The 27,755-nt window shown below is 43.0% G+C and overlaps 1 protein-coding gene across 5 annotated transcripts; it reads right to left on the bottom strand.

The window, feature by feature from the left end:
- Positions 1–805: 805 nt before the first annotated feature.
- On the bottom strand, positions 806–27,476 carry tars2 (threonyl-tRNA synthetase 2, mitochondrial). Of its 5 annotated transcripts, none has more exons than XM_056443803.1 (18): positions 12,705–12,957; positions 11,826–12,001; positions 11,629–11,743; positions 10,887–11,008; positions 10,284–10,398; positions 10,008–10,072; positions 9,831–9,909; positions 9,044–9,190; positions 8,845–8,943; positions 7,873–8,042; positions 7,429–7,591; positions 6,730–6,867; positions 3,914–3,988; positions 2,513–2,613; positions 1,714–1,815; positions 1,536–1,608; positions 1,283–1,397; positions 806–1,162 (listed from the first exon to the last, which is right to left on the bottom strand). In XM_056443803.1, the coding sequence occupies exons 1-18, from the start codon at positions 12,786–12,788 to the stop codon at positions 1,020–1,022; spliced, it is 2,082 nt and encodes a 693-aa protein (XP_056299778.1). In that variant the 5' UTR covers positions 12,789–12,957; the 3' UTR covers positions 806–1,019. The 5 variants fall into 5 exon arrangements, 3 of the variants coding, with proteins under 3 accessions (XP_056299778.1, XP_056299776.1, XP_056299775.1); XM_056443801.1 differs by having other exon boundaries at positions 3,914–3,991; positions 12,705–12,952; XM_056443800.1 differs by lacking the exons at positions 806–1,162; positions 1,283–1,397; positions 1,536–1,608; ... (12 more) ...; positions 11,629–11,743; positions 12,705–12,957 and adding exons at positions 18,397–19,032; positions 19,156–19,323; positions 20,219–20,467; ... (5 more) ...; positions 22,474–22,603; positions 27,244–27,476 and having other exon boundaries at positions 11,900–12,001.
- Positions 27,477–27,755: the final 279 nt, after the last annotated feature.

Raw genomic sequence — 27,755 nt, 5'->3', positions numbered from 1 at the left:
AGGGAATTTTTGGAGTGAAATATCAATAGCTTACCATTAAATTTGGTCCAGATATGCATGTCCTTGTAACTGACCCCAAACATTTCATTCACATACAGTAAATTAGGATATTGAGTCTCAAATGGCCATGTCAAAACCCAAAATATCTTTATGCCTCACTCGGGTCACAAAAGGGTGAACTGGCCCTTTAAGCCCAGACTGTTGAGTCTCAGGTCTTCAGATGGGCCTAAGATTCCCCCACGGAACATAAATAGGAGCATACAGGCAGTAAATAAATACGTTAGTATATAGCAGCATCTTGAAAGTAAACGTTATGACCATAACCTCTGTGGGTTGTAAACATGGACATCCTGGAGTTTTAGTCTGCGCTCGTTTTGAGACTCTTTGAATCCAAGGTGACCCGTGTCTGATTCCCAAGGGAGGAGTCTTCTTGAACAGGCCTCACCTTTCCTCTCCGGCTGATCCCAGGAAGAACTAAACACACAATCTACTCCACCGGTTCACGACCGGCTTTGTTGAAGCGGATGCTTTTGTCCAGTCATCCCAGTTTATTCTCTCCGAGCACACACACCTTCCTCTGAACCCCGTGTCACTGCTGCCCTCCCTCAATTATAAAGGAAAAAACGTTCAATCTCTTTGACCTTTACCTTGACTGGGCTGTTTCCACTAAACACACATGAAAACAGTCCTGACACAGCTGCGTCTCTCCTATTCTAGTCAAATCCCCTCCGCATCCTCCCTTTATTCCAGTCTTTTAAAAGGTATGCCTGGTTTCTATTCTGACATCATGACACAGACATACGCAAGCGGGAGGATCGCCTATTTATTGGTGTTGGCAAACAGATTGCAGCTGGAGTGGTGTCATGCTGATATCAGATAAGTCAGAGATTTTTTAATATACTTTTATTAAAAAAGGTAATCTCTCTTCAGACAAAGCCAAAGTACAACAGCTTGGACACGTAAAACAAACACTGATTACATCAGTGCCTCATTTCTAATTTTGGCCCGGGACTTTTCCATCAGAACTCATCCAAGTTGCTCCTGGTGTCTCGTAGCCGTGTGAGGGATGTCAGCACCTCCTCCGTCGGCCTCCTCCCCAGCTGTTTGCCCCCTCTGCACCTCACACTCACTGTTCCAGTCTCGCTCTCCTTGTCCCCCACCACTGGACACAAAGAAAATGTCGGCAATCATCAGTTCTGGTTACATCAGGAGCAATAAACAGGTTGTTTCAGGCTTAAGTACATTAAGTAGCCACAGCTTTCATCCAACTATCTATCTTTACCAAATATGTAGTTGTACTGGGCGAGCTGAGCAGAGCGAATCTTCTTATTTAAGGTGGCTCCCTGATCATCATTCAAATCGGCCATGAAGCCGGCTTCACAGAACTGCTGGACCACCTTAACAGAAGAGAGGCACTAGCGTTGAGATCGTATCTGTGTGGTGCTTCAGGCAGGAACACGCAAATCAATAATGGCAGAAAGAACACGAGCCAGAAAGACTTGCTCTGCGGATGAACCAGGAGATCACAGACTGACCTGTTTGCTGTACGACTCACTGCTGCCCCCTACAGGAATCACCTTGACCTGCGCTGGGGACAACCACAGGGGCCTGGGAGAAGTCAAAAGAGAGGTGATGCGTTTGGGGACAGCTACTGTCTGGTAACAGCCCGACTAAATACAGCCGACTACAACGTGGTTATTTACGTCTTCTCACCATTTCCCTCCAAAGTTTTCGGCCAGTATAGCGATCATTCTCTCCAGTGATCCCAGCACTGCTCTGTGGATCATCACCGGCCGGTGCAGCTGTCCGTCCCGACTGAAAGACAGAAGGTTTCCATAAGAGTCTAAAGGTTACCATTGGAGTGAGTGTTGGGTGACAGGACAATATCTAATAGACAGATACTATATTAGTTCTGTTTGCAGAACAACATCAAGGTTTTTCATAAAAAAGTACACACACACACACACACCTGGCAGTTAGCAAACAATCAGGTTAAAATCATTAAAAAAGATCCCATCAGATATCTTCCACAACATCTCGACTGTAGCAGCTCTCCTTTAATATTTCTGAGATTATTAGGCCACAATGAAATGTTGCAAATCACTTGAAAATATTGTTATATTTATGCATCAATGTGATAAAGTATCTGATATTTTATTATTATTCTGCATAAATGGTTTACAATCAAAGTAATTATATCATGAGAAATATTGATTTTGCCATTTTAAATGAAATATACTGTGAAACACTGTGAACACCAGGTTGGGACCAGGCGGGGAGTGGAGCACACTTAGAGGCAGAAAGCCAGAATGCTGGCCTGAAGACGTCCAATAAAAGGATTCATCTCTCATGATCACATAAGGTCCCATTAAGTTGGATTTGTGTCACTTTAACTTGATCACTTCCAGAACATCATACACAGGAAGGGCTCGTCCCACAGTGAGCAGATTTAAACAACAGATGTAGGGATATTTAAGAGATTGCGAGCCAATTGCAGAAATGTATTACTCACCCGACATATTTAAGGTCAAATCTGATTGGCAGCTGGAAGTCCAACTGGATTGTGGCACACTGGTGTTGTCTGCCAAGAGCGTCTTTGATCTGAATGTCAACCTAAGAAGAAGCATGAAGGAGTGCGTTGGCATCAGGCTTCACGGTGCAGGACACAAATGGTAACACATGTGACTCCAAGAGAAGCCGATCGGGCCAACACACCGGAGCCGAGCGGAGTTGAGGAATGTTTGTTTGTGTGATGGAGCGTGTCGGTGACCTACCTCCACCCTCTGTGCCTCCAAATTAACTCGATTATGCAACGTCTGCCTGAAGCAGACTTCCTCGACACGCTTACGGACTTCTTGCACAAGTAAAAGTAAAACTTGAAATTGCCTCGAGGAAAAACATTTGCTTTAAGTTACTAATTTTTAGGAGCTGCAAAAGAACACCGGTCACACATCTCTGGTGCGTTTGGTATTCCTGTGGTCGAGGACAATGTGAACATTTCATTCTCAAAAAGGTCTCTGTGCAGAGCCAGAAGGACAACACCAATAAACTGACCCCGGAAGAATCCTGCAGATACATCTACACACGTTTAGACTATAATGTGCATTTTCTTTCCAAGAGTTGAGTGAACAGATTGATACCACACTCATAGTCCATTAAATATGAATTAGCTGAAACATGTGGTGGAAATCAACCTTTTTAATTTCCTTTAGAGAAACAAACGTGATGTGAAAAACTCAAATGCCTTTAAGCATTTATTGAACAGATAATTCAATAAATAAATATACACTTTTATTAATCCCCAAGGGGAAATTAGTTCTCTGCATTTAACCCATCCTTAGTTATTAAGGAGCAGTGGGCTGCAGTGAAGCGCCCGGGAAGCAACTGGGGGTTCAGTGCCTTGCTCAAGGACACTTCGACTTGCAACTAATGGGGAGAGCGGGGATCGAACCCACAACCCTGCGGTTGCAGGACGGCCCTCTTACCCCACTGAGCTAAAGCCGCCCCACAAACACAACAATAACAATAATCCAATTGAATGGCTGGAGCTCTTTCAATCTGAAGCCCTTCAGTAAAAGAGAGCATGACAGAGGTTAGTATGAAATGACCAAAAGGCAGATTAAACCTGTTTAGTGCTAGTTAGGAGTGAACATGTAGCCCCGTTATCTCAGCTAAACGTTGAATATTAAGTCAAGCGAGTCACGTTCACCACTCACACTTCACTCTGCTGCTCCGTCTCCTCAGACAGAGCGTCGGTGTTGTGCTCTGAATAAATGGAACAGCTCTCCCAATTTTCAAACCATGTTTGTTGCCGAGTGCTCAGAGTATTTATGAACGCACCGCACCCTGTGATTAACAATATTTACACTCACGTGTGAAAATCTGTTTCCTGCATGTTGCCCTTCCCACTGACCTTTGGTCCGTAGAAGGCGCCGTCACCTGGATTCAACTCCCAACGTTCACCAAAGTGCTGCAGACTCTTCTCCAACTGCTACACACACACACACACACACACACACACACACACACACACACACACACACACACACACACACACACACACACACACACACACACACACACACACACACACACACACACACACACACACACACACACACACACACACACACACACACACACACACACACACACACACACACGTTAGTCTGTGTGTGTGTGAGAGTGCTGGGTACCATAATATTCAATCAGTCAATTTAATCAGCTTAAACTGTCGCTGTGCCTATTTAAAAAGGTGTCAATGGGGATTTAGAGATAAACATTTACACAGCAGCCCGGCACAACTGAAAAGTGCCTCTCGTATAACTGATTGTGGACATCAATACACCATGCCCTTGAGTTTAAAGACTAAGACCAGTGGCGGTTGAAAAAAAAAAGAAAAAAAATCATTTTAAAAAAAAAAAATACCGTGTCATAAAAATAGAAATGTGTGTGTGAAAAAAACAAAGAGGTCGAAACCACAAAATTGGAAAAATGTAATGTTAAAAATATAAATTATATCACGGGAAAATTACCCTGTCGAGGCGCCCTCCCCTTAATGTGTGCAAATATTATTATTCGTAATAACATTTATGTATTTTCCCTTCAACGGCGGATGAACATTTCGGATGAAACTTGGCACAAATGTGTTTACGCGATGGACGCACAACATCAGACGTTGTGAGGATATGACCCAGAGGTCCCAGAGAAGAAATGTTGCCAGGTCAACTCCGCGCATTTCCTATATCGCCGGTTTTTGAAGAGAATTGCGGCGGGGGTTGAATTTTTCCTTGGGCAGTTGCGCCTTTTTTTTTTTGATGCGGAATGAATAAATTCAAATAAATTCCATAAATAAATGAATGAATTCATGTATGAATAATAGACCTAAACCAAATAAATAGCATCAACATCACACCAATAATTATTTTTTATATGAAATAATATTCATAACACAATTACATTTTGGCTCCTAGCCACAATACTTTATTTAGAGGAAAACTGCTTAATGACTGAAAAAAAAACATATGTTGTTACTTTTAGCATATATGCTTATACTTTGTATATATGCTGTTACTTTTTTAAATAAGTGTATATGGGTTTGGCACAGGCATATTTTGATATCTGATATTGGGCTGGTATTTTGTTGTGTTTGTGGGCTGGTTTTGTGGCACTTGCTGCTACAGCTGGTGAGGTACGGATGCAACCGAGCAGCTAAGCAACATAGCTAGTTAAGTTAGTATGTAACTGAGAAGTTCTAGGTATCTCGGCGACAACCACACACCATCGACGGGTCGAATATATGTTAGAGACCGAAAAAAGAGTTGGGAGTTGGGAACAGAACATAATTTTTAAAACCAGCGCTGAGAAGCTTTAAGGAGGTTGCAGGAGACCGGAGGTTCTCACAAGCTGATAACCGGAGCTGGAGAGGAGTAATATGCTTAGCCGATATGCTAATTTTTTTGCTCCCCTGTCTGTTCCTCTAGTTTCTTCTCTGGACTACAACGGGGTGAGGGACGGACCACAGAGCTTCAGACAAGTGTAAAGGGATCTACAGAGCTTCAAGTTGTTATCTAGCAGCTAACATGCTAAGTCTACCTAGCTAAGAGGCTAACCTAACCCTGTTAACAAACTGAACTGGCATCGAAAAACAAGACGAAGAAAATCTGAAAAACAGAAACCAGAATAATGGAATGAGGAAGGTTACAGACATGATTGACTTTAACTTAGAGTTATTGAGAAGAGAAGAGACTTTTGAGGAGGAGGCTACTTTTCTTAACATATAGTGGGTCTACTTTGTCAAGTGTTAAAAATGCACCTGTCATTTTTGTTTTCCAATGTATTATATTATTTTTTTGTTTTGTATTCAATTGTATGTTTGTGTTTTTTATTTTTATTTTATTTTTATATTTTTATTTTTTTTTAAATTTGTTTCCTGAAGTTATTTTTACTTTCCATCTGTTGCACTTCCTGCTCACTCCTCCGTCTTTCACGTCACAATGGTTTTATATTTGGTGAGGTGAGTTGGTGAAAAAACGATTAGTTATTTTTGGCTATATTCTTTAATAAATTAACCGTTTATGTTTTATACAGTAATGGATAATTAATACGATCCCCGGCGTCCAGCTGTCGTTTAGACTGTAGACTGTCAATATACGTGGTGCGTTCATTGTTTCATTGAGCCACTTCATGTAGTTATTTATTTTTTCCATTAGGGTCTCTGTTCTGTTTGTATGTTGTTACATCATGGTTTTTGATGAGAATTGTTATATTTAGATTTAATGTGGTCCTGTCTTCCATGGACAATGTTTATTTTTGCTGAGGAAGTGGAAGTGCTGTGTGTGTCTTCTTGTCTGAATATAAGTAAAAAAATAAAATCTGAGCCATCTGAGCATCTTCTTCCATGCCCCGTTACATCAGTTACATCTGCTGGAACCTCTTTCATGTGAGGTGAAAACTTTTTATTTTAAAAACCTGAAACCCCCAGCCAATGTTCCTTAAGCTGCTCTGAACTGATAGTTGTTGTGGACAGTGTTTCGTGCAATAAAGCGAAATTTTTGTTTTACAATCTTCTACTCCAAAACCTCTCTTCCTCATTGAGTTGATATTTTAAAACCACCGCGACACGCCGCCCAAAAAAAAAAATGTCACCAGCCGCCACTGACTAAGACTACATGTGATCTTGACAAACCCCACTAAAGGGTGTGTGAATGTGTGTGTGTGTGCGTTTACCTGCTCAGCATTGTCCCAGTCTTCAGGCTCCCCGAGGAACGGTGCAGGACGTGTGGCCAGGAGGCAGTGGAAGGAAAACCCAAACACTTGATACACACTCCTCACAAAGTCCAGACAGGCCACAATCTCTTCTTGCAGCTGTGAAGACAGAGTACGACGTCAATAAGTTGAAGACAAGGGCAACAAGAGGACATAATAATGAGGGGGGTTTCAAATTCCCACCAGGGTCAGGAAATAAAAAGATCTGACAATTTATTTAGTGTAAAGCATATATTAAATCAGTATTTGAGAAGCCAACAGACTGATGATTATCCTTTGGACTGTGATCTGAGTCTGCAGGAGCGCAATGAGTGTCATGGGAACGTTCCAGAGCCACATGTCAGGGATCAGGATTACCCAGGCTGTCGAGGCACAGTGATGCACATATGGAGGTGGACTGCTTGAAGGACAAAGACCTTCATTCATGCAGGCGGTGGCCTCCTGGAATGTCTCGGGGGGGATTTTTACAGCCCATCTAATCACTGTAATATGGTCCCACGCGCGTCCCCCCCCCCCGGTCTCCACCCGGTCTCCACCCGGTCTCCACCCCGTTTCCACTCCGTTTCCATCTCGCTTACAGCACCGTCACAATCAAGCAGCAACCTCGACGAGGATCGTCCGCATCGAAACACAATGCAGGTTCATACGCGTTCTCTGTACCTGCTCAGGTGTGCAAAAGATGTGAGCGTCGTCCTGGCAGAACCGTCGAACACGAGTGAGACCTCCCAGCGCTCCGGAGAGCTCATTGCGATGCAGCGCCCCGAAGTCGGCCCATCGCAGAGGAAGCTCTCTCCACGAGCGGACACGCTGCTCAAACATGAGACTGAAGAGAGGAGAGAGAGGCTTAGTCGGCGTGGACTGCTTTCTTTTTTTCTCTTTGGAAAACCAGTTTGTGCGTTAGCCCTTCGAGTGATGACATTTGAGGAACGCGAGTACATTTCGCACGACTTTGGGGCGGACGGTCATCATTTAAGGGCTCAGACTTGGGTTTAAGGTTCAGGTTCGGATCAGAGGGATGGGTCGTGATGGCTAAGGCAAGAGGCTAAGGAATGCGTTGGGCCAGTGAGCTTCCTGACAGAGACCAGTACAACGTTGTGTGTTCACCAGTGTGCAGGACAGTTCATGGGCTTGAGAGCGTAGGTCTGAGAGCCCTCTGATGTCACAGTGAACATGTTCTCGCTGTAGTGCTCCCAGTGACCCGAGCGCTCCCATAATGCAGTGCTGTACAACGTCGGAGTCACGACCTCTTTGAATCCTCGCCGTCGGTATTCACTCTGCAAGACATCAGGAAGGAAGGACGTGTGTGACGAGTGCAGGACAAGGTCAGACTGTCTCAACAGTAACTGAAGGCTAATAAGAGCAATATCCTGACGAGTGATATGAACATGCGTGTCCCCGGGATCCAATCACACGGCATCCTTTATGTCAATGCGTGTGCGAGATGTTGACGATGACGATATTACACTTTTAACCCAATGGAGGAAACATTCTAAATGAATCAGGACTTTCTGATTACCATAACCAATAGTTTGGTTATGCATAATCAAATTTAGACATGTGAGGTATTTGTGTTTTATTTGCTCAGCAGTGCTGAACACGGTTATAAAGTTTCACTTCATTCAAGTGGCTGCAGATTCAATGTGGCAGAGGTCAAATGACATGAAATAACTGAACTCGGCATTCCTCCTTTCACAACAAAACTGAAGCTACTAATAGCCGACCAGAGTAAAAACTCAAGTTAGGAGACGGATTAGATAACGCATGTGGATTCATTTCCACTGACAGCATCTGCAGGTTTATTCAAGATCCTTGCTAAATGTAATCACCACAAAGAGTTGACCACATCAGCCACAAGACAGAAAGATAAGGTGGTGAGTTTGAGTATTTCCGGACATTGTAGTGAACTGTGGCTTGTAAATGTAAATATGAAGGAAAAGTTCTAATACTTCAAACTTGAAGTTGCAAATGTGCTTTTTGAAGTAATTCTGCTCATATTGTTCTCTTAATAAATGTGTAGGAATAAAGTCCACAGACAGATTATTGTAGAGTCAGTGACTGAAGAGAGTGTGTGTTCACCTTAATGAAGTCCGTGAGGGTGTTGTAGATGTGGGCTCCTTTAGGAAAGAAGAAGCAACTTCCTGGACTCACGTCATTAAAGAAGAAAAGCTCCTGGTCCTATGAACACATGGACACATGGCATTTACCATCAGGAAACAACTCGTATCCCATTTGCATCTCATTTAATGCACCTCTCCTAATCTAGAGTTCGCCTTACTGTCCCGATGCGTCTGTGGTCCCTCCTCCTCGCCTCCTCCTGCTCCCTCTCCCACTCCTCTTTGTCCCTCTCTCCTGGAAAAGCCACGCCTAAAAGACGCATCAAACCGGAGCACTCCGTCTGATTGGGCAGGGTCACGGGCGACAGCTGGGACGTAATCGATGCGCAGGGAAAAGATGTTGGGGAGAAGAGGGAGAGATGAAAACAATCAGCCAACAACGAGGTGGCCAACGAGGAAAGGAGTGGGGGTCAGCCAGAAGAGGAAGGGTGAACCAATGAGGGATAGCAAGCGTGATGGATAGTGATGTGATTGTAAAGGCCGAGAACAGGAAACTGGCCCCCACAAACACAACATCCTGCTGCTGACATTTACAGCCTGGCTGCCATGGAATCCCAGTGGCAGCCCAATATGGAAGCTCCTCCCTCTTCCTTATTCAATAAAGGCAAGGACATTTCCCAGCATGACCTTGCTTGTGTCGCTCAGAACGAACGGTGCTCAATAGATTCAAATAAAACATGTTTACAGATTAATCAAGACATCCTGTGTGAAATTGTAATTCTTATTTTTTAATCATCTCTTTAAGAAAATGTATCATTAAATAGAAAAAAGAGGTAGAGCTATGATAGATAAAAACATGGTTAGCTTCCGAGACACTGGCTCAATTCCTAAGATGAAATAAAATAAGCAAATTTAGGAGCGGTTGCGCAATAAAAATGTAAGGAAACAAAAAGGAGAGAACTGAAAGTGTAAGAGTACGTAAAATCACAAAGAGCCAGTTACACACACCTGGAGTGTCTTGAAGACTTTGAGGAAGCCAGTGTGTGGGAGGAGGGGGCCGTCGCAGACCACGATGCTGTCTCCACACCTGAGTCACACAGAACGGGTTTCATTTTGGGTGAAACTTTTATAAGACACTGCAGGTAAGTCCACATCAGGGGTCTGTGTGTGTGTGTGTATTAATACCTGTAAACTGTGATGGTGGGGCCGGTCATCTGCTCCTGAACGAGCTGCAGTCTCAACTTATCGTTCTATAAAGAAGTACAACACGCACACATCAGTTTAATATGGACAGTTGGACAACAGAAAGGGGCCCAGACTCAGAAAGAGACACTGGGACTTTATAAAATATCAGCAGCATGAACAGGAGCCACTCCAACACGTCAGACGTGTACACAGTTCAGTTTCAACAAGTCAAACGGTCTGCTGTGAACACGATGTCTTGTTTTCAGTACATCTGACCTGGAAGAGCTCTCGGACCTCTTCCGCGTTCAGCTCCAGTCTGGACAGAGGCAGCTTGAGGGCCGCAGCCTGTTTACATCTCTCCTCCACGTCACTCAGAGACAAGGCGCTGTGCCTGGATGGAAACGAGGTCGTTACAGCAGCACCGAACAATGTGGAGTTCACAATCTGAAGAGGACCGCCGATTAAACTAATAAAGTTAGCATGTTAACACAGGTGGTAGAAATGTAAAGGAGCCGGTGACTAACTGCAGACAGGGAAGCCAAACATCATTACAGAAATACTCAGGAATTATTTGGTGTTCCAAACAAGGACAGATGATATTTAGACAGAAACAAAGAGACTGGCATATTTGGGGCGACTGCGAGTCAGTGGTTAGGTCTGTCTTTCAATCAGGGGGTTGGCAGTTCAATCCCCACCTTAGTCGCTGTATCCTTGAGCAAGACAATTAACACTGAATTGCTCCCCGTTGCTGTGTCTATGGTGTATTAATGTCACATATAAAGTGTCTTTGAGGACCTTAAAAAGCGATATATACAATTAAATGGATTATTATTATGATATTGCACGTGGAGTTCTGTGCCCATATAATAAACGGCTCACCTGTTGTGTAGTCGATGGTCACAGTAAAGCCCGAGCTTCGACGCTCCTTCTCTGTAAACCTCGGCACCGAATGCTTTCTCCAGCACTCCTCCCAGGACGCACGCCCCCGTCCTCCATGCTGCCTAAGACAGGGAGGCGGCACAGAGGAGGTGGAGCTATTCCTTATTTATTTGACACGGACAGTGCAAGAGCTTCTTAGCTGTAACAGTTGGCTCAAAGCTTATTTTCAACTGTAGTTCCTGAGCAGGACACAGAACAACAGTTATTAACAATTTAAATTAACACTGTAGTATAAAAAGAAGGCGGTACATCACTAGACATGAACAACATCAGCAGCAACACCTCGTGTCCATGTGTATATGCGTTATGTGAACATGAGATTGATTTGTGTCATGATTTAGCCATCTTGAATTTAAACTCATCCTTTAGCCTGGGAAATACAGAAATTCTAGCAATATTGTAAACACAAGGATTAACAAGACCTGGGTGTCATATTTGACTATTGTATGTGACATTCACTTTCTGTTCCAGGTTTATTTATAATCTCTTGGTGACACATTTTGTCCTTTCCCGACCTCAAAATGTTTTTCATTTCAGTCAAGAAGATACACACTTTATGTCATCAAGATCCACCTTAAAAGGTAATGTGACATAGGAGGCACACACAACCACGGTGTATTGCAAACAAATTGAAGGAACACAGAAATATTGTTAAAATAAAATGAAAGAAAAGTGGGATTACCCTTCTTCCCTCTTGCGTGTCAAACCCCAGTAGGCGCAGTTCACAGTCAGCCTCTAGGGGCCGTCCGAGCTCCCACAACTCCCCATTCACCTGACTGACCAGAGCTCCTTTCACACTGCAAGCAAAGATACAACAACCCTGATGCATCACTTCAGTGAGAACAAACAAGAGGATACAGTTCTGTAAAGTGCATTTACCGGACACTCTGAGCCACAAAGAGAGGTGTGGTGACGCCAGCGGTTCCCTTCACGGTCCGGCCATCGGCCAGCTGGATGCTGAGCAGAGTCTCTGGAGCTTCAACTCTCCTCTTGTGGCCTCGTTTATCCCTGAGGGACTCGAAGATTTGCACTCGCTCAGATAAAGCTGGGCACACCTGGAGAGGGCAAGAAAAGAGGTGAGATCAGGGGATAACAAGTGCAATCCAATAGCACAACACCCACTACAGCAACCACAATACCCATGAGTTTAAATAAACAACTCTTTAAACAAGTTGCAATAGAAACTGAACATTATGACCTTCATAAAGGTTGGATTGAATGCTGGGCGGTTACAGTAGACGGCAATAGCTTTAACTAGGTGTACCTAATAAACTGGTAACAACGCATGTATTGATACACACATATCAATATTGGGATGAGACAATGTGATTAAGCTTCAGGTTGTCTTCTCTGCATATAATGAAGTGGATGACACAATAATGAAATGCCTTTAACAATTAGTTTAACATTCGTTTGGTAAAAGTCTTCACAGTAGCTTTACCGCCAACAAAATATTGTTACTGCGTCACTTTTCTTTCATTTTTAAGGAACCAAATGAGAGGGAGAACCAGGAGGCAGTAGAGGGTTTAGTGGGGTGCATGCCACCCATATAAACACTGCACTGGTTCTGAACTAGATCACAGGTAAATCCAAACCCAGTACCGACCATGTCCTGTGCATCTCATAGTGACACTGAGCTCGAGACGAAGAGTTACTCAAAGCACAAACAAGCTTCAGGCAACACGACTCCCTCTGAACAGACAGCAGTTCTTCTAGCTAACGCTAGCTGGAGTTACTGCAGTCACAAGCCGCGCGCACCTTGCTGTACCCCCTGTGCGCGCGAAGTGCCGCACGCGCTGCCGACCGACAGGTAACCAGCCGAAACAGCTGCGTCACCGCCATCCTAGACACACCTGCCTAAACAACCGCGCTCATGCCCACACATCCCACACGACTGTCGCCCTTCTCTGCGAGCGGCCATAACACCGGAAGCACACACGCGAGACGGCAGCGGTGACGTCGACGGCGTACAAGCGATTATGAAGCAGCGTGCGCGCACCCAGGCATCCAAACCAGAGCGCGCGCCCGCACAAGGAGCTGCACATACGGGGCATCTGCATCCGTTTGAGGGCTCATAGATAGACGTTAACAGCTAAAACCACGCACATTGCGCTGGTTTTCAACGACACGTGGTGTATTCTTGGAGTGATCTCAAGCTGACGCATAACACAAGACAACAACCACCGGATATCCGCTACACGGCGCCTGTAATTCAGTGATCCACTTGTATACAACACAGTAGTATGAAGTCTGGTCACGCAGCTTCAGCATGACGTCATTCTACAAGGACCCGCAGAGCCAATGTGCTCCAATACGGAGCTGCGTTAAAGCGTTAAATCCTGCGGGTTCAGGGTCCCGAGAGCTTTGGTGTAGATTAGTAAGTAAATTGAGAACATCTAACTTAATATATTACATATGTAAGGTGTCCTTTAAATATGTAATATATTAAGTTAGAAGCATCTTAACCGTAACTATTGTTAACAAATGATGACCATATGTTAGAGCCTTCCCTGTGGAGACTATTGCAACACAAATTTGAAATATTAACTTTACATCTGAAAGCCAGGATATGTTATAACAAGTAATAACTGTCAGGTGGACAGCTAGAGCCAGTTTAAGCACATTGGTTGGTGACCAACTTCGTTCATTCTGACCAGGGACGGAAACATGTTGATTGTCACCATTTTCAGAATAAGCCAACAGTGTTACAGGAGGTACAACAATACATGGCGACGCTGCTTCGATGTAGGAGCTGAAATACCGGTGAACGGCCACTTGGGGGAGCTACATCACTGCAGAAACGCGTGTACTTCATCTACATAGTAAAGAAATACAAAGTATTATTTGTTTTAAAATACGTTGAATTGTATAAATAGATACTGTACAGTCCGACGGCTCTAAACACGTGGCTAACTAGCCACATCGAGAAGCCAATCAATTATTTTATATAGATAGAGATTGACAAATGGGACCACCTTTAAGGATTTGATATTATTTCACTGTCAATGAAATACACTGGAAAGCGCGCACGTGCTACACGTTCACGAGCAAGAGATGTGCTGTTCATCAAATGACTGTCTAAAAGGAGAGCTGGTGGTTTTATCTGTATTTACCATTAAATACAGATCAAACATTAAATACCTAACTTGGCTGTTGAATTAACATTAATTACCTAAACATTAACATATCGTAATATGTCACAGTTAACTGTAGAAGTATGGCACATGGGCCATAATGAAGTATTTCACTTTGAATTTCTGGTCACTGAAAAGATCCTGGCTTAATGCATTTCAATGCATTTAGTAATTTCTTCTTTACGCATTAACTATATATGTTTACTAACAAGTGTACAGTTGATGCTTAAGTGTTTTTCTGTTGTTGTGACTGAGGTTATGGCCGGTCATCAAACAGTCACAATGTATTCAGTGAATGCAGTAACTGCATTCCATGTACTGTGACGGTCAATACCTCGCTGTAAAGCAGACTTCACTAGTGTCACTAAGTTATTAAATGGCATTTCTAAAATGTGGCTTTCCAACAACAGTCTGCATCGTAGATTGAACTTCTTTTTTTTGCAACAATCAAAACAAAAAACAAAGTCTTCTCAAGGAGGTAATGAGAGAAAAGTTTGAGTAGAGGTCTTTGCAAGCGGAAAAAAAGTCATGGAAAAAAGAATCTCTCCTCCGTTATTCAATCAGAGCACCGACTGCTTACAGTCATCGTGACCCCAAAACAACGCGTCCGATATACTAATAAGTATGTGAGGAAATGGCTGCAAGGCAATCATTGGCACTAAAAATTGTCATCTTGTGATTTATAATATGCTTAGTGTAAAAACCAAAAAACATAAATGATATGCAGATGTACTCGGCTGTTAAATAATGCATATATTCGCGTTGACAATCATAGAATGAGTGCATGTTTATCACACCAGAAAGGATTGGACACTCAAAGACCGGGGATAAAGCATCATTGATGAGAACAGCAGGAGGAGCAGTTAAACGTATCAAATATACACAGACCATCAGCTTCGTCACATCTTCAGTCAATTCCAAACTCAACTTGTTCGAGGAAATGGATAGAGGTTATTCATAGGGACACTTGAAATGTTGAACTTGGTAGGAGCTTCGTAAGCAGGAAGATCTTTACAACAGTGAATCTAGCTTTCTCCCTGTGAAACGTGAACACACCAAACTGAGTTGATATTTAGCTGCTTCAGTGAGTGATGAGATAAAAAGACAGTTTACAGAAGGTGGTAACAGACTTGTAGAACATTCAGTAAAACATCAGAGCGCTGATGAACCGCTGACACCGTCGTGACAAATACACTCTTTGTGGTTACATTTGAACAATGTATCAAACGTCATGTGGAAACGCTTGCGGGTGCTCAGTGCATGTTGATGTGACTGTAAAGGAGCACAGGAGACAACAAACCCCACGATCAGACAAACACAAGCAACATGGCGCTTTGAGCAGCAACACCCATCATGCACCTCTCACTGTCAACGACATCAGTGTAGAACTGAGTGAAGCATTACGGCGAGAACCCCTGTACAAGATGGAGGATTGCTGCCATTGTGATGACCCTTTTTTTTTTTTTGAGAGGTGCACAAGTGTTTCTGAACAAAGCCATGTGAGCACACGATAAGCAGAGGCCTGAGGGGGAAGCATGAAGTAAGCAACACAAAAAATAAGGAAAAAAAGAGGAAGGGGCCAAATACCACTTGAATATCTAAATAAACCATTTTCAAAACTCCTCATTATCTCAATCGTTGTCACTCCCCCGATACCATTTGTAAGCGCTGCTGCAAATGGGAAATTGCCAATTTTGTCTCATAAAAAAATACAGCGCAAAAAAATAAAAAAGGCATTAAATGTTAATGCTTTATGAAACAGGCAGAAAAATCAGCTGAACAGCGCAAATTAATTACAACAGCGCAATTCAAGTGAAATATATTGACCAAATAAAATGCCCCTCCCCCCCCCCAGTTGAATTGAAACTGGATTTTATTCAAGTCAGTACATGTGGAAGTTGAGCAAGAGTGTGGGTGGAAACTGAAATACACCCCCCCCCCCCCCACCCCGCTGTCCACTACGGAGAATCTGATGATTCAGTCTAACTTTAACCTTTGTGTTGGGAATAAAAATACATCATTATCATCTTCACCCTCCTCTTCTGCGTGGTGGTTTCAAAGGGAGGACAGAAAGGTGCGACAGACACTGCAGAGAAAATCTTCTGGAGCTAAAGCTTATCCGAGGCCTCAATCACAGCAAAGACGGGACGCTCGATTGACGATCAATGTCCTCGTTAACAGAAACAAGAGCTTGAAGAAGAAAAAAAAGAAAACGTTTCATCTATATTTACAAGCTTAGAAATATATACAGTGGGAGAGATGGGAGGGGGAAAAAGGTCGAGCAAGGCAAGAACATCATTTACAGCAGGTACTCGGCTGCCACACAGGTCTCATCACTTCAAGTGAGAAACACCACGCAAGGACACACAGCACACACCCAGACACTCACAAGAGATTACTTTGGAATCTGAACAATTGGAAAGGAATAATTTGACATTCTGGGGAATGCAGTTATTGAGTTAGACGACATGTCTGTTAAATGTGAACTGTGGAGCCAGGGCAGCCAGCGGGTTACTCCCTGAGTCGTGAGGACCAGCATGTTATCCCTTGTATCACAACAACATGTCATTTTTACACTTGCAAGCTTATTTCCCAAGATGTCAAAATATTGCTTTTTATTTCTTTCCTGTGTGTCCTTTGAGACCCATACCTCTCTTTCACTCTCCGGCTCCCTCTCAGTTAAGTAACCCTAATAAACTATCTGCATTGTCTTCCTATGGATCGAGAAGAGGTTTGTGAAATGGAATAAATGGGATAGGTTGAGGGTTGTTACACAACACTCTGCACTATGTGACCGATAACCTCACAGCTGCACTGTACAGTGCAAGATGATTGGCTACCGAGCTGAAGCATGACGAACTAATCCACTATTTACACACAACCTATGGTAGTTTTAATTCAAGCTAATTAACAGAGAAATGATATCTGGGCTCATACCAGCAGGGCTAACACACTCTGCACTTCTCATTCCGCCTGTGTGAGACGACCACTTCAGTAGCGTGGGTGTAGGAAGGGTCTCTTCTCCGAATGGAAGGGACCACCTGTGAAAGGAGGACCGGACCGCTTGCCCCCTCGGAATCCCCCCATGGGGCGATCTTGGTTAAACTGCCGAGGGGGGGCTCGGCCCCGCAGCAGATGTCTCTGTGCGATGTGGCCTGAGAGCATGAAGGGTCGAGAACTGGGCAAGTTCAGGAGGGGAACGGGGTGAGAGGATTGGTTGCGGTTCTGACCAGGAGGACTAGCGGGGGGCTTCTGGAGAGAACTGGAATTAGCCGGGAGGCGAGCAGGGAGATTGTCGACTGCAGGGGAATTCGGCGTGGAGGGAGAGGGTGTGGAGGATGTCGGCGAGTGGGGTGGAAGAGGTAGATTCAGAGGCTCCTTCACTCTGCCCAGTAAGGGGAGGGAAAGACCAGGGGTACCTGGGCGGTGGAGAGAGGCTGCATGACGGGGTACAAACGGCTCTTTGACTGTGCCGGGGCGGGGGAGCTTCGGGGGCTCGCCTAGCAAAGACGCCATGAGGGGTGGAGGACCCATTTTGCTTCCTCTGGGCCCTAATCCACTGCGATCTACACCGTCAGATCTGAGAGCGAGGGGAAGGGGGCGGTCAACAGGGACCAACACTCCCCCAACCATGACAGCAGTGGGCAAAGCATGGTGGATGCGTGGAGGGGATGGGCGCTGGGGCATGGGAGGTGGAGGGGGTCGAGGGATCGGTGGAGGGGGGCCAAAGAAATGGGACGGAGGAGGACGCTGCTGGAGGAATGATGGGGGAGGATTCTGGTTGTTATCCGTGTGGTAGGGCATTTGGAACGGAGCATGGGGTGGAGGACGCGCGTGAGGATGGGATGGAGGAGGGTGGAGGAGATGTGGGGGAGGCAGAGGCATGGAGGGGGGCCTGTCCTCATTGCCAATGTTAAGAGGAGAGCGGAGAGCATGGTTTAAGGGGGGCTGAGCTTCCATGTATTCCTCCTCTTCATACCACATCGCTTCCCCTGGCTGATGAGAATCTCGGCCCATCACTCGGATGCCCTCGACCGTCATGATGCGCTCTCCAGCGAGGGGGCGGTTGGAGTAGCTTAGAGTTTGGATGGGTGCCCCTTCAGTGAAAGGAGACACTAGTGTCTCAATGTGATGGAACTGTCCCTCCCTCCCATCCCCACCTGGAGACTGTTCCGCTTTCCCCTCTCTTTTTCCACTCAGCCCTCCATCATCTGAGCCACTGCTGGCCGTACGAGAGCCTGCAGACTGTCTTCTTTCTCCAATCCCTCTGTTGTTTCCCATCATTTTTAACTGGCCGTGCTGTCCATCTTTCTTACCCTTCATTTCCTTACTGGGGGAAGAGGATACCTGCTTCCTCAAATTCATCACTTCATCTTCCTTTAGTTTTGTGCCACCCTTTTTTACAGCTCCATGCTGTGAAGAGGAGGAAGAGTTCAGCAAGTCTCCATTGCTGCTGCTTCCTGATGGGGTGATCACAGCATCCCAGGGTTCACTGCGGTAGGCTGTGGGCGAGAGGTTATGACCTCCAGATGACCCCAAGGATTCTGGCACACTCTCGGGTGTGTCCATGATCTCGTCCTGGGTAGGGGTGCCAGCAGCTTCGTCTCTCACTGGGGTCCCATCCACCCCCTCGGGGCTGACATCACCTAGAGCTAGACTAAAACCGGGATTACCCTGCAGAAAGCTGTTGATTTTTGATTCTAGGCTGGGAGGAGAAACCGAAGGAGCTGAGAGGCGAGGAGGGGGTGGAGGAGGAGGAGGTGACAGCCGTCTCCCTTTCTCCAAGTCTCTGGTTCTCCCAGGTGTGTCTCGCTTGAGGCTGTTCCCCAGAGTGGGTTTTGTTTTTGGGGTGGTTGGGGTGAGCAGGGTTTTAACTGCTGATGATTCTGGGGAGGTTCGGGTGGGAGGAGCCGAGGTGGCGTTTGTCACACTTTGCAGGAGAGAGGACAAAACTGCACCAAGACAGAAAAAGGGTGGGGCAGGGGAGTCAGAAATGATGACATCAGAAATAAATGATTAGTAAAACTTAATAAATGAAAAATGTCAATAAAAATCGACGAGTGTGTGCGTCTTACCTGGTGTCTTTGTTTTCGATAGAGCATTAAGGATGCCTTCAGGTGTGATATCAACACGTGCCAGGAAGTTGGCCAAGTGAGGGCTCGAAGACGTTGCTTTGGAGGCTGCTGCTTGGCCAGAAGGAGCGGTGGGTGTTCCTGGAGACGGCCGAGGTGATGGGCTAACTGCTGGGAATATTTTAAAAAGACACAGAGGGATGCAAACATTTTTTTATCTGCAGCAGGCAACAGTTGTTTTTAATCCAAATCTGTTGCTAAACAATATGAATCGTTTCTGTTAAAAGGTTGAATTGACAAATACAGGACTGTCTCAGAAAATTAGAATATTGTGATAAAGTTCTTTATTTTCTGTAATGCAATTAAAAAAACAAAAATGTCATGCATTCTGGATTCATTACAAATCAACTGAAATATTGCAAGCCTTTTATTCTTTTAATATTGCTGATTATGGCTTACAGCTTAAGAAAACTCTAAAATCCTATCTCATAAAATTTTAATATTTCCTCAGACCAAGTAAAAAAAAAGATTTATAACAGCTGAGTGTTTGTCAAGGCTCAGGAAACCCTTGCAGGTGTTTCGAGTTAATTAGACAATTCAAGTGATTTGTTTAATACCCTACTAGTATACTTTTTCATGATATTCTAATATTTAGAGATAGGATATTTGAGTTTTCTTAAGCTGTAAGCCATAATCAGCAATAAATCAGAATAAAAGGCTTGCAATATTTCAGTTGATTTGTAATGAATCCAGAATGCATGACATTTTTGTTTTTTGAATTGCATTACAGAAAATAAAGAACTTCATCACAATATTCTAATTTTCTGAGACAGTCCTGTAGATGCATTTCTAAAATTAACAATGAAATGTTTTTATGGAGGGACTGACATTGGGATGAGTTAACTCTTGCTTCGGATTCTTTTGAATTAATTTGTTGTGATCAAAACAAAGTGACAATATCAGCAAAAATGTCATAATTTGTCATAACTTGTGACATTATCAGAGAGCTTTTTACTGCAGGTTTGAATCCTTATTACGCTCATCTTCCGCAAACCCTCTTACACACCTGTGTTCTTCATGGCAGATGTGAGTGAGCTGAGAATGGAGCTGATCTTTCCCAGGTCAACTTTCTCCAGATTAATTCCCATCGGGGTTAATGGGGCGCTTTGAGCTGCAGCAGGGGTGGGAGTCACTGTTGTCGCCGTGGCAACAGCAGTGGCGTTGTCCTTCAAGGCTTTCGTAGGTGTGGTGGGAACCGTTGACGCTGCAACTGGCTTGGCAACAGCAGTGTCCGTCTTGTCCGTCTTGTCCTTTGCTAGTAAAAACAACCAAAGAGACGATAAATGTTCAAATCTGAAGCACCACGCTACAACAAGGCCGCCCAATATGATCTATACAAAATGGACATTTATCCCCCCACTACAACATTCTTTAGCCACTAACCCTCTTCCTCTGTGGCAACGGCAACGTCTTCATCAGACATGTCCATGTCCTCCATGTCTCTGTTGTCACTGGGCATATCTCCTTCATCCATGGCTTTGCCATCCAGCTCAGGATCCACCTGGGCTCTGCTCAAGCCGAGTCCCAGGTAAGGGGAGTCAGAGCCGGTGGGAGAGGGGGCGTCTTCAGAGGGTGAGGGGATGGGAGAGTCCTCAGGTCCAGGTAGAGTCGACTTGAGGGAATCCAATTTCCTTTTCAGGCTGGCCACACGGTTAGCAAAGGCATTGTACGCCTGAGCCGATCGGCAAAAAGAGAAGTGAGGAAACATCATTAAAAAGGAGATACGAGGAAGATAAAAAGGATGTTCAAGCCATATATTGTCACATTTATGCTGATTTCTGGGATCGATTTGCCAACGGACATTATTACAAAGCAACATAGGAACAACAATAAATATCTGTGTGAACACTGTTTTATTATATAGAGAAACAGTGCAATGCAACATAGGTCAACAAATACCAAATCATTCTTTGCTGAATCATTTTCCTTTTGAATCCACAAACTCACATTGGCCACAATTTTAACCTCCTTGTACTGCATCTCGTAGAAAATGTCAGCGTTTCCCAAAGCTTCCAGCAGAGGAGGCCCCGTTTTCAACTCTTTCTCCATGAAGACGACAAACTCCTGCAGCTTCAGACTGCCATCCTCAAAGTCCGTGGCAAACTTGTTCCCTCCGGCCTTGTCTGAAAGAGCAGACAATTGATGAACGAGCTAAAAAAGTAGATGGTTCAATAAAAGATAGTCATTACAAAAGAAAATACGGATCACTTTTCACAATTTTAAATACGAGACAATAATAAGAAATGTCATTTATATCTTCCATTTCACTACAAAGCCAGACTTCTTTTAACACATTTGGACCAACAACACTGGTTAAAGAGTCGGTGCTCAAGGCATCACACGCATTACAAAACTCTTCCCGGTAACAATAATCCACAGATTGTAAACCGTCTTCATAGACACTACTTTCTACTAGTGATGTGGCATGAGGAGGACATGTCAAGTATGTGTGTTGTTTAAGACGTACAGTGCACAGGATTAGGATATAAGCAAGGACAATAAGTGTGTGATGATTTAGAAAACGCGCCAACCTTTAAGTCTCTTCAGAGCCTCCGTGCTGCAGACATCGACCCCGAGAGCGTCCAGCTGCTTCTCCCTGAACTCCTCTTCTGCGGCTGCTTGCTTGTATCCCGACAACTGCTCAATGAGGGAGTGGGGCTAGAAAAGGAACAAAGAAATAAGTTACATAAATTATAATGCTTCAGATAGTTTCCAAATACAAGACAACAATATTGAGCAAGACTTACTGTAAACTCTGCTACAATCTTGGACTTCAGGGCAGCTTTGGTGTTGGCTGGGGCTAGAGAGTGAAAGACAAATATTAACTAAATAACTTGCTTATAACTGCAACTATATAGTTTGAAATATACAAGTATGAGGCTTCATTTTTAGGAAGTTATTTCTCTTTTATATTTAAATTAAGTACCAAACTGACCAGTTGCCGGTGGAGTCTCCTTTTGTTTTTCCTTTTCTTTCTCTCTTTCTTTCTCCTTCTCCTTCTCCCGTTCCTTCTCCTTCTCCCTCTCCTTCTGCTTCAGCTTCTGCTTCTCTCGCTCCTTTTCCTTTCTGTTGAAGCCATCTTTAAACTGAGCAATGACCTCTTCAGGGTACACGCTCCTCTCCTCCCAAATTGTAAAAATCCTGTCCACTGCCTTTCGGACTTTCCCATCTCTGAAGACAAAAAGAGAAACAAGACATCTCAGTCCTAGAAGAAGTGGGAAAGAGACGTATCCGTGTTCAGCTGGATTGCCTTGTACTCACCTGATAAACTGGGCCGCATGAGGAAGGACTTCTGCAAAGGCTGAACGAAAGACGATGGCGTTCTTTCTCTTGCAGTTCTGTATCACGTCGTTTGCGAGGTAAAAGAGATTCAAGCGGTGATTGTTATCAGCTGAAAAAGACGGAAAGAAAAGTTTGAGCTAATTTAGAACCAGAGATGCAATCATACATTTCCAACTGTATTAAAAAAGATCTTATGGCTCATTATCATACAGCTTGTGTTTTTGTAAAAAGTGTACATTTTCATTGGTCAAAAGCATGTAATAATGATGACAACACTGATGCAAATACAAGATAAACCAATAATATCAGCTCTAAAATGTCACCTAACTTCAGTGTCAGTCATACATTTTCATATCCAAAAGAAATACAATATTGGCAATCAACCAATGATTCCCACTGCTTCCTAAAATAGATTCAGCACCCTGACTTTACGAGGCAGGATTCAATTACAGTCCGTAAGCAGGACTTTGGGCTAAAAAAAGATTTAAACCTCGGTCACATTCTGGTACATTTTAGCATCTTAGTTTGTTAGTCCACAAGATTCATTTGTTTTGTCAGAAATAAATTACAACTGTTTATGCAAAGAAGCGTGCATATATATTTATTAACTTAATTGAATGACCAGCTCCTCAATATAAACAAAAAAAAACTAAAAAGCCAATATGCAGTGAAGAAATATTGTATTAATTATCTAAGGGAGTTAATATTATTAACATAGATCAAATACATCATATCAGCATATACTGAAATATGCATGCTCTCACCGTTAAGAGTTGACAACGCTAAAACTGTTTCCAGGATTAACCATAAAGTTAAGTTTTTTAAGAACAAATACATATTTATGTATTTTTAAAACACAAGGATTTCTATAAAGTCACAATGAGGGGTAATCCTCAGTAGAACGGACCGAGGCGGATTTTTACAAATGTGCCTCAAATAAGAGGGCGACACGAGTAGTACATACATACTTCAGTACGAACAACAGATGACTGAACCCGATTCAAAGTCAGCACACTCATGCAAACCCACACACACACACTGCATGTGTCACTTGAAAACACACAGTATGACACCCAAATGTAAAATGTGTTCAAATAACAGTATCTGTACTTCTATTCCACCATTCAATGCCGAAACAGCTCGCAAAACTCACTTGAAAAGCTGCTAAATGACATTTAAAACTATCCCCAGACTATGCAGCACCAACTCCATTTCGGCCCTGAGCATCTGCATTTTAGAAATACAACAATTCAACCGGATTATTCATGCTGAAAGCAGTCAAATGTGTGCAAAAAGTTACATTATTTTCTCACTTAAAAAAAAAAAAATGCTAGAAATGTTTTTGAAATCTGGCTCTCATTGTAGTTTGTGATCGTCCTGACGAGTTCCTTTGAGCAGAAAACTGAGGGCTTTATTTAATACAAACTACGTATAGCAATATGTTAACGTGCATTTTGCCTAATACTATTATAAAGGAAAACATTTATTAATCAATTGAATACTGCATTTAGTTTTGTTCTACTTTAAAATGTATTGCTGTAAAAATAGTTGTGCATTTGCTGAAAAGGGATTTCTCTAAATATAGCTTTAACACAATACTTTTAAAGACTTTAATCAATAGATTTAATGGTTATAATGAAATATATATACATGACATGGGTTCAAAACATAAGCAAAAAAATAACATTTCCTTTCTTCAAAGTACCGCTTGCTCCCTTTATTGATTACATTGCATGCCAAAATGTATTATGGTAGAAATTATGTTTATCATTTTTGTAGTAAATGTGACATTAATGTATGGTCAATTCAGTTTATTATCCCAACACGGTGCTTTAACACACAGTACGAACTATACTGAATCTATTTAGGCTGCATACTGCATTTTTATAATTCTCACTGAAAGTTTAGTCTTTACAATTCATCCATTCAGGCCGACGACATCATATTTTACTTATTTATTATACCTTTACAGTGTTATCTCGTTGCTCTACAGCACTCTGCTGCTGTTATGCTGCATATTTCTCCTGTGTGATTAATCAATGGATCGTCTTATTTGATCTCTTCACAACAGTAACATTGTAGATGTAAAAAACATCATACCTTATAGAGTATTGCTCAAACGTGTTCATTTGCTAAGAACTAATACTAAAGTTTAGTCTTAAGTATGGAAAAGACAACGTACGCATGTTTGCACTCGTGCTTGAAGATATAGTGCAGGTATTTATAATCTTCCACACAGCTGCAGCTCTTTTTCCATCATAGAAGAGCTTTTGATGTCTTTGTATCATCCGCATTACCATTCACAAATCATAAAGCCCAACTTTGGAATGAAATAAAAAATTACATGACATCCCATTGTAGAATTCAGACAAACTAATAAATGTCTGACGTGTAGGAGAACAAAAGGAAAATGTGTTATCTGCTTTGGAAACTGGTTTGCATGGGTTGTTTTTACTCAAAATGCATCCATGTGATAACCTTTTGGAGGGGGAAACACACACGCTGTAGCCTACAGCCAGCAATAAATGATCAGTCGACTGACTCTTGGTTAGTTGGCGCTGCTGATCAGAACACAATGGGTGAGCCGGTGCACAGCCGTTTGCAGTGTGCCGTCAGCACAAGCTTCCATCACGTTTTAGAAAACTCCTCATTTAAGAGGATTCCATAATGTGGATTACTTATTTGGCTTTTTAAAGTTTGTACTTTTCACACCGTTATGTTCAAATCAGGTTAGGAGACAAAATATGTCATAAACATTTTCATGGTGAGACTGTGGGAACTGTACTTTTTCATCTAGATTTCAAATCATGTCCATTTTAGATTGTATGAGCATTCATGTTTTTCCACACAATTAATCGTCTTCCATAAATCTAAACAACTAAAGTAGCATCATGTAGCAAATGTAATCCAATATCTTTTGTTAATCCTAATCAAAACCAACTAGGTAACATTAGGTAAACATGACATGGTTTAACAGCTTTGAGATATTAACTTCACTTCTTTCCAAAAACAGATGTGAAACTAAACCTTTCAAAACCTATAAGTAGATACAATATAAAAGCTCTAATGATGAATAATGCCGAACATCAAACACATTTATCTCTGCATTCACCGACACCAAAGGCCAAAGCACAAAATACGTAGAGTACTCTGCTGCCTCTTCGTTCTGCTCACACGCAGCTGAGGAGCTGATGAAATCTACAGTCATTCACTCCAATGTTTGAAAAGCCAGTCCGCATTTAACACAACCATTCCTCCACAATCGCCGAGGATTCACATTTTCTACAAAATAGTGTTATAAACATCTTTGAAGCTATAACTAGACAGCTACAATCCTTTTGTCGTTTTAAGTTTAAAATGTAAACTAGCAACATCAAAAAGTATTGCAAGAGGACCAAAGCAACACACAGCATCCCCATGTGAAGACGAACCAATGAACCGATTAGGCTGTAGTCTAAGAGCAAAGCTAAAAAGAGTTAGCAGTCCACTGTGTTACCTCACTTTAATTCACTATTTCACAGAGCACATTGTTGACTGTGGAAACTATATTAATGACGTTCGATGCTGTATACATGTTGTGTAGGTATTGGAAAGTATTTTTGGAATGTGATCTAATCATAAGAGTAAAGTTCAACCCCTTTTCACCATTGGACAATTTCAAATGCTGCATGCAGGACTCATAATATCTCACAAGGAGAGCTAAATGGAGGACATGTGTCGTCACTGCTGTAAGATAGGGTCCGAGTAATGTTGTAAAGTCTATAAAACATAACAGTGACAACAATAGACAGGTACAATGTTGCCACCTGTCAATAGTATCCAAAACAATTGGGATTTCAAGTCATAATTATGAAAATATAGATGACTTTGAACACATTTGTGAGTTAATGAACAACTGGTGAATTAATGAATATCTGGTGACACATTGTGTGCTTATACAATAACACCAACAGGTTAAATAGCGTGAACGTGTCTGCTTGGTCAACATAGGCTATTATTGTTACTATACCACTTATATTTACTTAAGTTGAACTGCAACCAGATGGGAATAATAATAATAGTAATGTACAGTGGGTTGGTAAGAAACCAATATTAAGCAAATGGAGGAAATATATTAGGGTGCTGCTGTCAAGTGCATCAATAAATTGCAACCTGACATTGAAATTCGGATTGTTTATTTACATTGACGATATAGTTTGGTTATAATGTACTTTACTTTTCCATAACTAGTTTACCTGTGTATTAATATATATATATATATATATATATATATATATATATATATATAAAAAAGCCACTGCATCACACCAACAGTCATGTATGCAAGACGACAGTTTCACATAAATAAACACCGACTACAGCTGATATGCATCACAATCTAACTAAACACCTGGTAACCACCTCTATTTCAGGAGCTCGTGCTTAGACACCTGCTGTGCAGTGCACGGCGGACGTGCTCGTGAGACCAGGATGAGTCTGACCGGACCTGCACCGAGGAGGCCCAACTTGTAAACAGTGCTAGCTAGCAGCGAAACGTTAGTTTAGCTCAGGTTAGCGGTCCATTTAAGTGGCGAAAACAACGCTAGCCACGCAGTTAAACAAAATGTTTTATGTGACAATGGACATCTCAAATGATTGTTTAATTCTGCGCGTTGTGGCCTCGCGCTGCGCGCGGAGCCACAAGAGGCTGAACTCGATCGCGGCCGAATGTTCGACACCGTTCTCTCCCGGGTCGGTTCAGACACTCACATTTTTTGAGCCACTTCGTCCAGTGGCGCACGACGAGGCCGTGGTGCTTTTTGTTTTCAATGCACCAGTTGGATAGTGCCTGTATCGACTCCATGGTATTGGATACTCCTTGAAACCGTCGGTCTAAAGACGCTTCCAGGCCAGCGCTGGAGCCGCGGGCTCCGTGTCCGCTTGCAGCCCCTGAACCGGCCGCCATCTTTACTGCTATGTCGGCTGGAGGCTCGCGCTGCCGATGCGCGCGAGGGACAGACCGATATGAGCGCGAGAGAAAACACGCCCACATGTTTATGCCACTTTATCATGAGCGGATTACTGTATTCACGAGTGGACGTCACCGCATACAACATGAAATATACGAAGTTGTCTAATGTGCCGAGTCGTTTTCAACTGACGGCAAAACCAAACAGAAGTCAGTTGAATGTAGTTTATTTAAGGCTGTGACTGTAACGTTAGAGGATTGTAACGTTAGTTACAGACGAGTTCAATATTTGCTAGTTTCTCCACAAAAAAAT

This window comes from Pseudoliparis swirei, chromosome 22 (genome assembly GCF_029220125.1).
Source record: "Pseudoliparis swirei isolate HS2019 ecotype Mariana Trench chromosome 22, NWPU_hadal_v1, whole genome shotgun sequence".
NCBI classification, from domain to species: domain Eukaryota; kingdom Metazoa; phylum Chordata; class Actinopteri; order Perciformes; family Liparidae; genus Pseudoliparis; species Pseudoliparis swirei.
The sequence above is the reverse complement of the archived record's forward strand: the minus strand, read 5'-3'. Positions and strand labels throughout refer to the sequence as shown.

Excerpts from the sequence above, each read along its gene's own strand:
- tars2 (XM_056443800.1), bottom strand. The coding sequence starts at position 27,439 with ATGGCGGCCGGTTCAGGGGCTGCAAGCGGACACGGAGCCCGCGGCTCC. Across the intron at positions 22,604-27,243 it reads GACGAAGTGGCTCAAAAAAT|CTGATAACAATCACCGCTTG; the intron begins GTGAGTGTCTGA and ends CGTCTTTTTCAG. Across the intron at positions 21,871-21,959 it reads AGATTGTAGCAGAGTTTACA|CCCCACTCCCTCATTGAGCA; the intron begins GTAAGTCTTGCT and ends TTCCTTTTCTAG.